This window comes from Oncorhynchus kisutch, linkage group LG29, assembly GCF_002021735.2.
Source record: "Oncorhynchus kisutch isolate 150728-3 linkage group LG29, Okis_V2, whole genome shotgun sequence".
NCBI classification, from domain to species: Eukaryota; Metazoa; Chordata; class Actinopteri; order Salmoniformes; family Salmonidae; genus Oncorhynchus; species Oncorhynchus kisutch.
In genome coordinates this window covers 36356520-36369233 of record NC_034202.2, presented here as the reverse complement: position 1 = coordinate 36369233, position 12714 = coordinate 36356520, and the positions used below count along the sequence as shown (strand labels likewise).

General features: G+C 42.4%; 1 protein-coding gene across 2 annotated transcripts in view; it reads right to left on the bottom strand.

Moving 5' to 3' along the window:
• LOC109873917 (globoside alpha-1,3-N-acetylgalactosaminyltransferase 1-like) overlaps window positions 1–11945 on the bottom strand; it is a 44632-nt gene extending 32687 nt beyond the window's left edge. Inside the window, exon 1 of one of the 2 annotated variants that reach the window (XM_031809214.1) lies at window positions 11763–11945. Coding sequence is in view for 1 of the 2 variants with exons in the window: in XM_031809212.1 (XP_031665072.1) it covers window positions 6542–6648 (107 nt within the window). In the remaining variant the exon portion in view is untranslated. Of the gene's footprint in view, window positions 1–6541; window positions 6745–11762 lie in introns of those variants that run through there. The other variant, XM_031809212.1, reaches the window with a different exon arrangement.
• Between the last annotated feature and the right edge of the window lie 769 nt (window positions 11946–12714).

The window sequence follows — 12714 nt, the reverse complement described above, 5'->3', positions numbered from 1 at the left end:
CATACCCAACTATAACATCTTCCGTCAAGATAGAACTGCCAAAGGGGGAGGAGTTGCAGTTTACTGCAGAGATAGCCTGCAAAGTAATGTCATACTTTCCAGGTCCATACCCAAACAGTTCGAACTACTAATTTTGAAAATTACTCTCTCCAGAAACAAGTCTCTCACGGTTGCCGCCTGCTACCGACCCCCCTCAGCTCCCAGCTGTGCCCTGGACACCATTTGTGAATTGATCGCCCCCCATCTAGCTTCAGAGTTTGTTCTGTTAGGTGACCTAAACTGGGATATGCTTAACACCCCGCCAGTCCTACAATCTAAGCTAGATGCCCTCAATCTCACACAAATCATCAAGGAACCCACCAGGTACAACCCTAACTCTGTAAACAAGGGCACCCTCATAGACGTCATCCTGACCAACTGGCCCTCCAAATACACCTCCGCTGTCTTCAACCAGGATCTCAGCGATCACTGCCTCATTGCCTGTATCCGCTACGGAGCCGCAGTCAAACGACCACCACTCATCACTGTCAAACGCTCCCTAAAACACTTCTGTGAGCAGGCCTTTCTAATCAACCTGGCCCGGGTATCCTGGAAGGACATTGACCTCATCCCGTCAGTTGAGGATGCCTGGTCATTCTTTAAAAGTAACTTCCTCACCATTTTAGATAAGCATGCTCCGTTCAAAAAATGCAGAACTAAGAACAGATACAGCCCTTGGTTCACCCCAGACCTGACTGCCCTCGACCAGCACAAAAACATCCTGTGGCGGACTGCAATAGCATCGAATAGTCCCCGTGATATGCAACTGTTCAGGGAAGTCCGGAACCAATACACGCAGTCAGTCAGGAAAGCTAAGGCCAGCTTCTTCAGGCAGAAGTTTGCATCCTGTAGCTCCAACTCCAAAAAGTTCTGGGACACTGTGAAGTCCATGGAGAACAAGAGCACCTCCTCCCAGCTGCCCACTGCACTGAGGCTAGGTAACACGGTCACCACTGATAAATCCATGATTATCGAAAACTTCAATAAGCATTTCTCAACGGCTGGCCATGCCTTCCGCCTGGCTACTTCAACCTCTGCCAACAGCTCCGCCCCCCCCGCAGCTCCTCGCCCAAGCCTCTCCAGGTTCTCCTTTACCCAAATCCAGATAGCAGATGTTCTGAAAGAGCTGCAAAACCTGGACCCGTACAAATCAGCTGGGCTTGACAATCTGGACCCTCTATTTCTGAAACTATCTGCCACCATTGTCGCAACCCCTATTACCAGCCTGTTCAACCTCTCTTTCATCTCGTCTGAGATCCCCAAGGATTGGAAAGCTGCCGCAGTCATCCCCCTCTTCAAAGGGGGAGACACCCTGGACCCAAACTGTTACAGACCTATATCCATCCTGCCCTGCCTATCTAAGGTCTTCGAAAGCCAAGTCAACAAACAGGTCACTGACCATCTCGAATCCCACCGTACCTTCTCCGCTGTGCAATCTGGTTTCCGAGCCGGTCATGGGTGCACCTCAGCCACACTCAAGGTACTAAACGACATCATAACCGCCATCGATAAAAGACAGTACTGTGCAGCCGTCTTCATCGACCTTGCCAAGGCTTTCGACTCTGTCAATCACCATATTCTTATCGGCAGACTCAGTAGCCTCGGTTTTTCGGATGACTGCCTTGCCTGGTTCACCAATTACTTTGCAGACAGAGTTCAGTGTGTCAAATCGGAGGGCATGCTGTCCGGTCCTCTGGCAGTCTCTATGGGGGTGCCACAGGGTTCAATTCTCGGGCCGACTCTTTTCTCTGTGTATATCAATGATGTTGCTCTTGCTGCGGGCGATTCCCTGATCCACCTCTACGCAGACGACACCATTCTATATACTTTCGGCCCGTCTTTGGACACTGTGCTATCTAACCTCCAAACAAGCTTCAATGCCATACAACACTCCTTCCGTGGCCTCCAACTGCTCTTAAACGCTAGTAAAACCAAATGCATGCTTTTCAACCGGTCGCTGCCTGCACCCGCATGCCCGACTAGCATCACCACCCTGGATGGTTCCGACCTAGAATATGTGGACGTCTATAAGTACCTAGGTGTCTGGCTAGACTGCAAACTCTCCTTCCAGACTCATATCAAACATCTCCAATCGAAAATCAAATCAAGAGTCGGCTTTCTATTCCGCAACAAAGCCTCCTTCACTCAAGCCGCCAAGCTTACCCTAGTAAAACTGACTATCCTACCGATCCTCGACTTCGGCGATGTCATCTACAAAATGGCTTCCAACACTCTACTCAGCAAACTGGATGCAGTCTATCACAGTGCCATCCGTTTTGTCACTAAAGCACCTTATACCACCCACCACTGCGACTTGTATGCTCTAGTCGGCTGGCCCTCGCTACATATTCGTCGCCAGACCCACTGGCTCCAGGTCATCTACAAGTCTATGCTAGGTAAAGCTCCGCCTTATCTCAGCTCACTGGTCACGATGGCAACACCCATCCGTAGCACGCGCTCCAGCAGGTGTATCTCACTGATCATCCCTAAAGCCAACACCTCATTTGGCCGCCTTTCGTTCCAGTACTCTGCTGCCTGTGACTGGAACGAATTGCAAAAATCGCTGAAGTTGGAGACTTTTATCTCCCTCACCAACTTCAAACATCAGCTATCTGAGCAGCTAACCGATCGCTGCAGCTGTACATAGTCTATTGGTAAATAGCCCACCCTTTTCACCTACCTCATCCCCATACTGTTTTTATTTATTTACTTTTCTGCTCTTCTGCACACCAATATCTCTACCTGTACATGACCATCTGATCTTTTATCACTCCAGTGTTAATCTGCAAAATTGTAATTATTTGCCTACCTCCTCATGCCTTTTGCACACATTGTATATAGACCCCCCCCTTTGTTTTCTACTGTGTTATTGACTTGTTAATTGTTTACTCCATGTGTAACTCTTTGTTGTATGCTCACACTGCTATGCTTTATCTTGGCCAGGTCGCAGTTGCAAATGAGAACTTGTTCTCAACTAGCCTACCTGGTTAAATAAAGGTGAAATAAAAAAATAAAAAAAATTGACTGTAGCACATAAAGCGCCCACATGCTACCGATGGCTGAAAACAGTCATCGCAGATTGAATGAGTGACGAATTTCCGACCAAAATCATTCCTTCCTCGTCGCTTTTTTTACTTAAATAATAACAAATATTTATATATACACACAAAGGACAATTGGGCTAGGGGGTACAATATCACATTACACAAGGACCATAAGGACCATACATACACGTATTATTCTAACAGCTTTTTTGTTAGTATTTGTCCTAAAATAGTTAAATTTATTTTTGTAAGGAAAGAAAATGTGGTGTTTTGTTTGTAAATTTACATTTGTGAATGTGAAATTTGGCCCAAAGAATAATGAAATGAATGACATACATTTTCAGCATATTTTGATCATAGGTAAAGAATCCATGCAATACATCTCCCCACAAGTGTCAAATCGTCATAAATGTGTTCAATTATAAATCTACTGAGTCTTGCCACAGTTTCCTTACATGAATACAATGCCAAAAAAGAAGCAACACCGTTTCTGGGTGGTCATTACAAAATGTACAATTTGAGTTTGTTTTCCATAAACTTCTTCATATAGTGGTTGGCAGGATAATATTTATTAACGATTTTAAAGGACACTTTAATTTAGTTAACAAGTAGGTATGTGTGTGGCAACATCCAAACTTTTTTCCAACAGATATTATCAATAAATCCGTTCCAATAAGGCATGACATAGATACAAACCTTGTTTCAGCAGGATGTTGTATCGCTCTGTTGTTGAATGGACCAAAAGAGAAACAAATCTTTCTTACTGACGAGTCAACAGGGTTAATGTAAGGTAGGGTCTGAGGGTCAGGTTCCTGAATAATAAAGCAACACCTGAGGGAATGGCATCTAAAACAATTGCAAAATCTTTAGGTGTTACAGGGACCTTGTAAAATGAATAGAATTCTTTATAACTAAGTTTTTTAAAACTCTGCATTTACAAGTTGGCTCACCAATAGGATATTATTTCAGAACCAATATTCTAATAAATAATTATTTTTATACAATATCTCGATTATTTCATATAATATCTGTGTGGAGAAAAAAATGCTTATAAATTAAAGGACCATGACAAGAAAACTCTGCTTTTCATCAGCAGGTTTCACTGGAAATTTGTCAATATTATAATTGCAAACCAACATGAAGTTAAGGCCACCGAAAGTAGAGAAGACATGAGGAATAAAATTCCACATAGAAGTGTGTCGTCTTAGTAATTGTTTTATCCAATTGATCTTAAAAGTATTATTCGAGGTAGTAAAGTCCAGATAATTCCGCCCACCATACTCATGTGTTCATTACAACAGTTTTCCTAATGTAATGCGTTCGGTTTCTCCACAGCAAGGTGAAAAGCATCTGGTCTATCTCCTTGCTTATTTTACCGTCAAGATATAAAGATAGCGCGCCATATGTTAGCCCAGAGATACCGTCAGCCTGTGTTTTGTTCAAATAAATCACGACAGCCAGTGGTTGAGCATGATTTATTATTTGTAGTTAAATCGGAAACAGCACGTTAGTTGTGCAGGGATTAATTATGTTGATGGCTGTCGATGGTCAAATCTGTAGCATGAAAACTGTGTTAGCAGTGAGTTTGTGACCACTACGTCGGTGCATGCTAGCTAACACACTTATATACAGCAATCATATACCAAAGCACATCCCAGAAATCCCCTCAATCCCTAACATGTACCATATCCCACACATGTAGAAATCAGCAATGTACAGCAAACTTGTACAAATTGTCAAATATAAACATAGAAAACAGTATTCAGAACGTCACCTACCCCTTGCATCACATTTTCATACTGGGGAGACCTGACCTTCGATCTCCCCCTTTCTGCAAGCGGGGCCAATAACAACACGCCTTAATGTCATGGGAATTGAACCAACGAATAAGAATGCTTGAACATGAAATACATTTCTTTAGAGGCAAGTGGAAACATAACCAACCATAAACAACCAGGCGCAGCGGAAGGACCTAAAAATTGTCAAAGACCCCAGCCACCCCAGTCATAGACTGTTCTCTCTACTACCGGCAAGCGGTCCTGGCGTGCCAAGTCTAGGACAAAAAGGCTTCTCAACAGTTTTTACCCCCAAGCCATAAGACTCCTAAACAGGTAACCAAATGGTTACCCGGACAATTTGCAAGATACTTTCCGATTGAGCCAACATGCAGTTTACGGTGAAGGCAGTCTCCGCTAAAGCAGGAACATCGCCTTTAAATTTCAATCACGGTGGAAAATCGGCCTTTCGCAAAGCGGTTGGAATAGAGCCCTAATCTCTCCTCCTGAGTGACTGAACCCAACCTGGGATAAAATCGTATAAAAGGGGACAGTCTAGCGAGTTCAGCAATCGTTGTTTCATCTCGCTGTGATACTCTGTCAAATTTAGAGCCCAGATAACATTGAAATTATTCCAAATAGTATTTGAATCCAGGTATGATTTTAACAACCAACCTCGTCTCATATATAAAAGGATGATTACAACAAAGCCCAATTAGTCATTAGCGACATGTTAAACTTGGTCAGAAACGTTGGTTAGGCTGATAGATATGTGACCCGTCTTTCTTCAGGCAAATTTGTTATGACGACTAACTAGGATAGTACTGATAGAGAGACAAGACCTGTCAGTATATAGGTGAATGGCAGTAGTTGAAAAGATTGCTGTATACGGTAGCATGTAGGTCTACAGGACACTAGATGTGTATAACCATGCACCCTGAGTCAGTATGCCCATGAACGATAACAGGGGGAAGATCAACCATAAGACTGGATATGTACCATGTATGCGGTGCCTCCACCTGGGGCTGCCACCTAATACGCATAATCACGTGAACGGTTAGATAGGCAGGCTTGCACTCCTTGTGACTAATCCATTTGTTCAAATTGTGCCAGGCAAGCTCAATCAAGACCAGATAAAAGTATTTTTTAAATGATTCCAAATAGTATTTGAATCCAGGTCGGATTTGAACACAACCAGCCTCATCCCATATATAAGATGAGCCAGACTGCTCTCTGTGGTCCCCCGGCACACAAAGCTCAACTATTGATTAGGCCTAAACCTACGTTTTTAGACAAGAAAATTATTTTACCTGGGCTACATTAACACCTAAGGAGTGTTTTATTGTTATCAAGCGAGTACACATGTATTGTCTATAGGCTGTAAACTGTGGTGATAAGATCATTTGAATAACCGCTCAACCTTCCTGTTTTGGTTCATGTCGAAATAAATGCATAGCCTACAGCCTAGGCCTGATCATGCAACCATTTGTATCAGTTTGGGTCTATTCGACAGTTTAGAAAGTCCAGAAAAGCACATTATCAGTTCACTCATGGTGTATTTTGTCAGAATGTAGCCCGGTGTTAAGATAGGCAAATACTACTCCATTTTTGCCCCTCCCTACATCTACCCCTAATTTCTAATCAACGATGTTTGTTAATGCATTCAATATATTAATCACTTACCGTTTGGTCTCATTGTCGGAGTGGATATGTGTCTTGCAGAACCCACAACCTACGCTACACTTGTGAGAAACAAGTTGTTTTTCATTACATTTACGAGTTTTGTCCATTTATTCGTCGTCTTTCGTTTGAAACGCTTATGGCAATGTTTAGTAAGGACGCGAACCTGATTACCGTATAGCAGTAGGACTAGTCTACCTGGTCTGCGCGCAAATGTAGACCTATAAAATATTCCCATTTGGGGGATGGCTGATTTAGTATTTCTGATTGTCTTAACTCACCACCACTAATGAGCTGTGGAGCTTCTCAAATCGAATTCTCAAATCGAATTCCCTTCACAATTAAACGAAGTATTTAAAAATATATATATAAATTGAGGACATTAGTTACTCAAAGTATTTGAACAATATGTCCACCCCTCGCCCTTTCGATAACCACTCGGCCTGAAAGGGAAAAATGCTATGCTCTAATCCACTGGGGGAAAAAACGGATTACTTCTTATCCCTTGCAACAACAAAAAATATTCAGCTGTGTCTGTCCAGAGCTCATTGGCGTGGGAAACTCTGAGGGCCCAGAATATTTTATACAATAGTTCAAGTTTGCTAGCAAGTTTGGGGGCGACTCAGTTGATAGTTGATCAAATGTTTTAAGATCTTTGCCGACAGGCCATGCGTAGCCAATGTGATTTGTAGGATATTTATTTTTAAATCAGTATATTTTCTACCTGCAGGCTTCAATGTTTTTATTTGTTGGCTTTATGCATGTTATTACATACTTGGCAATAGTCACTTGTAGATTTGTATAATTTTAATTTAGAATGTAGATCAACCACAGACAATGAGTTAAAGACTGAATGAAATGACTGTTCCACTCATTCATATGCATATGAAAATTGACTGGCACGCAGATTGGTAGAAGTGGTAAGAATAATTGGCACTAGGAATGGACAAAGTTTCCGAACCCTGGCTATTACCGGCAACTTCAGGAGCATAAAGGTAGAATCTGCGAAGGCCAGCAGAAGGAGGGTCAGGAACAGGTATTTTTCTTCTGGTTAGGCTATCTTGAGCTCTGGCTCTGTAACGTGTACGCTAAGAATCGGGAAGCAAGTACAAGGAGTGAATTTAATAAATAATGGAATGAAACACTAGTAGCAAACAGACAATGGCTGCGTTTCAAACTCATCCGACACAACGTCGTCCACTTACCCACGCCTTATGCCCTTAGGGGGGGGGGGGGAATCCCCGCGGCCTCATTTGTCGACGGTCCAAATGATTAGCCAAGCAAGGGAACTTTGCAACGTATGCCCCCCAGCCCTGTTTTTTTGAATGGAGTTTGCGAGTGTACAATTATGTTCACTTCGGGCCTGACAAATTACTCAAGGGCTGCATTCCGAACACTTAAAATACACACACACCCTATCCCTTCAGCCCTCAAATTAAGTGGACACTTCTGATGAAGTATCATTACGTCTGACGATTATATACTTGCAGGGCAAGGGAGGAATGAATGCATTTTAAATGGACCGCCCTTGCCCGGAAATTCATCACTCGTTCGTCCCGTGGCGATTGTGTTTTCAGGTACAGATCGCATATTGTTGATTTATATGCACTATACAGGCCACGAGGTGAACATAAATTGTACAATCGTAAACTCCATTAAAAACGAGTGCTGAGGGGCTTACGTTGCAAACTTTCCTTGCTTGGCTAATCATTTGGACCAACACAAATACAGTTGAAGTCGGAAGTGTACATACACCTTCGCCAAACACATTTAAACTAAGTTTTTTTTTTTTTTACAATTCCTGACATTTAATTCCAGTAACCATTCCCTGCCTTAGGTCCGTTAGGATCACCACTTTATTTTAAGAATGTGAAATGTCAGAATAATAGTGATTTATTTCAGCTTTTATTTCTTTCATCACATTCCCAGTAGGTCAAAAGTTTATTTACACTCAATTAGTATTTGGTAGCATTGCCTTTAAAATGTTTAACTTGGGTCAAATGTTTTGTGTAGCCTTCCACAACAAGTTAGGTACATTTTTGGCCATTCCTCCTGACAGAGCTGGTGTAACTGAGTCAGGTTTGTAGGCCTCCTTGCTTGCACATGCTTTTTCAGTTCTGCCCACAGATTTTCTATAGGATTGAGGTCAGGGCTTTGTGATGGCCACTCAAATACCTTGACTTTGTTGTCCTTAAGCCATTTTGCCACAACATTGTAAGTATGCTTTAACTTCCTGACATGTTGCTTCAATATATCCACATAATTGTCCTGCCTCATGGTGTCATTTTGTGAGGTGCACCAGTCCCTCCTGCAGCAAAGCACCCCCACAACATGATGATGCCACCCCCGTGCTTCACGGGTTGGGATGGTGTTCTTCAGCTTGCAAGGCTTCCCCCTTTTTCCTCCAAAAATAAAGATGTCATTATGGCCAAGCTGTTCTAATTTTGTTTCATCAGACCAGAGGACATTTCTCCAAAAAAGTAAGATCTTTGTCCCCATGTGCAGTTGCAAACCATAGTCTGAATATTTTATGGCGGTTTTGGAGCAGAGGCTTCTTCCTTGCTGAGAGGCCTTTCATGTTATGTCAATATAGGACTTGTTTTACTGTGGATATAGATACTTTTATATATATATGCGTTTCCTCCAGCATCTTCACAAGGTCCTTTGCTGTTGATCTGGGATTGATTTGCACTTTTCTCACCAAAGTACATTCATCTCTAGGAGACAGAACGCGTCTCCTTCCTGAGCGGTATGATGGCTGCGTGGTCCCATGGTGTTTATACTTGTTCATCTGTGCAAACAATAGTAAGCGTGGTACCTTCAGGCGTTTGGCTGATTTCTTTTAATTTTCATATGATGTCAAGCAAAGAGGCACTGAGTTTGAAGGTAGGCCTTGAAATACAGCCACAGGTACACCTCCAATTGACTCAAATTATGTCAATTAGCCTATAAGAGGTGCGGCAGGGTAGCCTAGTGGTTAGAGCGTTGGACTAGTAACCGAAAGGTTATGTTCAAATCCCCTAGCTGACAAGGTACAAATCTGTCGTTCTGCCCCTGAACAGGCAGTTAACCCACTGTTCCTAGGCCGTCATTGAAAATAAGAATTTGTTCTTAACTGACTTGCCTGGTTAAATTTAAAAAAAGAAGCTTCTAAAGCCATGACATCATTTTCTGGAATTTTCCAAGCAGGCATAGTGTATGTAAACTTCTGACCAACTGGAATTGTGATACAGTGAATTATAAATGAAATAATCTGTAGGTAAACAATTGTTGGAAAAATTACTTGTGTGATGCACAAAGTAGATGTCCTAACCGACTTGCCAAAACTATAGTTTGTTAGCAAGACATTTGTAGAGTGGTTGAAAAACGAGTTAATGACTCCAACCTTAGTGTATGTATACCTCCGACATCAACTGTATGTCCGTGGGAATTCCCCCAAAGGCATAATGCGAGGGTAAGTGGACAAAGCTGTGTCTTTTATGAGTTTGAAACGCAGCCTGGGTCTTCATTATTTAATCAAATAGTGTGCCCAATGCATCAGACAAGTTCAGTAAATACAGCTGATTTTTTTTAAACACATGTCTGTATATGGAAAAATACGTTTTCATATTTTGGCGATTGGTCGACAGAAAAGACTACTCTTGGTGGACAGGGATTTTTGTGTGTGTGTGGGGTGGGGTGGGGGGGGGGCAGCCCTAGGAAATTAGCTTTAGAGGCCCAAAATATGAGGGAGGACCCCCTGCCAGGTTAAGTTGGTTGCGCCCCTGTATTTTACATTCAGCAAACAAAGAGCAAGCCTACATCTCACCCCCAAACAAAGAGCAAGCCTACATCTCACCCCCAAACAAAGAGCAAGCCTACATCTCACCCCCAAACAAAGAGCAAGCCTACATCTCACCCCCAAACAAAGAGCAAGCCTACATCTCACCCCCAAACAAAGAGCAAGCCTACATCTCACCCCCAAACAAAGAGCAAGCCTACATCTCACCCCCAAACAAAGAGCAAGCCTACATCTCACCCCCAAACAAAGAGCAAGCCTACATCTCACCCCCAAACAAAGAGCAAGCCTACATCTCACCCCCAAACAAAGAGCAAGCCTACATCTCACCCCCAAACAAAGAGCAAGCCTACATCTCACCCCCAAACAAAGAGCAAGCCTACATCTCACCCCCAAACAAAGAGCAAGCCTACATCTCACCCCCAAACAAAGAGCAAGCCTACATCTCACCCCCAAACAAAGAGCAAGCCTACATCTCACCCCCAAACAAAGAGCAAGCCTACATCTCACCCCCAAACAAAGAGCAAGCCTACGTCTCACCCCCAAACAAAGAGCAAGCCTACATCTCACCCCCAATAAGCTATTAGTAATTAAAATGTCGAAATAAGTTTTTGTAGTATGGCTTTTCCTGGGACTGCACAACATTTAAGAGGAATAGCCGAGGCAGCGGAGAGACCAGGTTCCTATACAAAGTGGAAATGTAGTTTCCATCAACCTCACTCATGCTGCGCGCAATGTAATTTCAGAGAACAACCCCGTTCGTAGGCAGAGTAGTGAGTGAAACCATTCCATTCAGAAACGGGTGTGATGTTTATTTTCCTTATGTGTTTAATATTGACTACCATTGTACTAAGGTTGGCAATACCTAAAGTCTTCAGACATTTTTTTAGGTTATTTTCCCAGTGATTCATTTGTAAATTGGTCGGTGCGGGAACAAAAAGTGAGCCGTTAAGGGGGTGACCTGGGAGGCTATGAGGTACACTACCTGAATGCATATAAAATATATATATATATATATATATATATATATATATATATATATATATATATATATATATATATAATAAAGCATTGCATGCATTATCATTGCTTTTATGTACTGGCATAGAGCAGTAGAGTAGAGAGAGAGGCGCTTGCAGAAGTTGCGCGCGCACACACACACAGGTGGGACATTTCTTTTAGCCTATGGTCCTGGAAGAAAATGTTGCCTTTGGAAACGCATATCATGCAATTCTAAATACTTTTAGATGACTGGAGACTTTAGCAGAATAGTTTTAATACCTCACAAATTGTCTAAATGACAGGCTTTGACACTGAGATCAATAAACACGACCTTGTCTTGAATCCATCAATAGCCCAGACCTAGGTGTGTGGAGAAACACATATTGTACAATATGAGGAGGAAGTTATAGTCCTAAAAAAAGCTTTTCAGTTTCACTGACTCACCCAATGATGCCACCTTTCGGCGATGACCGTTGCGCTCATGCAAAAACCTTTAAAAACAACGCTGTTCGCTCAATTGGTCTATTTGGAAGTTGATAGCCTCGTATCCTATAGACAGACTCGTGACCTCTTTTCAACAGGATCTGTGTTTTCCCACGATTGTATTTGAAACCACGCGAAAGGCCTGGATTGGCTGCATGCTGTTCGCTGACAGATTTGCCGCACCTTCATGACTGTAGCCATGCCTTGTGATTGGGCTACAGACAATCCACAGCTAGGCAATTAACAAAAACAAGTATAGGCCTACTCCAGGTGTATTATTCGGAATGATTTAATTTATTTCTAAACAGACATCTGAAATTCTATAACTTTGGCAAATGTATTCAAATTAATAAAGGATGCTGCGGCACCTCCATCACGCTTCCCGCGGCTATGATTATATAAAAAAATCCATGATGACGTGCAACGCTGGAGAGATGAAGGTTGCACGCTCATGTCCATCAGAGCCGGGAGCGAGAGAGATCATAGAAACACATTCTAGTTCTGTGATAGTTACCGGCGCGCTTCTGGTTGGTCTATATAGGCTTAAATATTCCGCAAACCATTTACTCGGACCAGTACAATACGAATACATTTTAAGAAAATCAGGCACTGTTTTCAAATTACGTTTTTTAAGGGGCAGCCAGGAGAATTAAAGAGGAGTCAACTTGAATTACCTCTGATTGCTTTTATTATAATTTTTACATTGCAAACATTGACAATTATTTTTCATGCCACTTTAAAATAACAATTAGTGGGTTCTCCCCTATGTGCACATTGTGCACATTGGCCACAAAATGAGGTGGAAACTGAGCTGCACTTCCTAACCTCCTGCCAAATGTTACTATATTAGAGACACATATTTCCCCGAGACTACACAGATCCACAAATAATTCGAAAACAAATCTTATGTTGT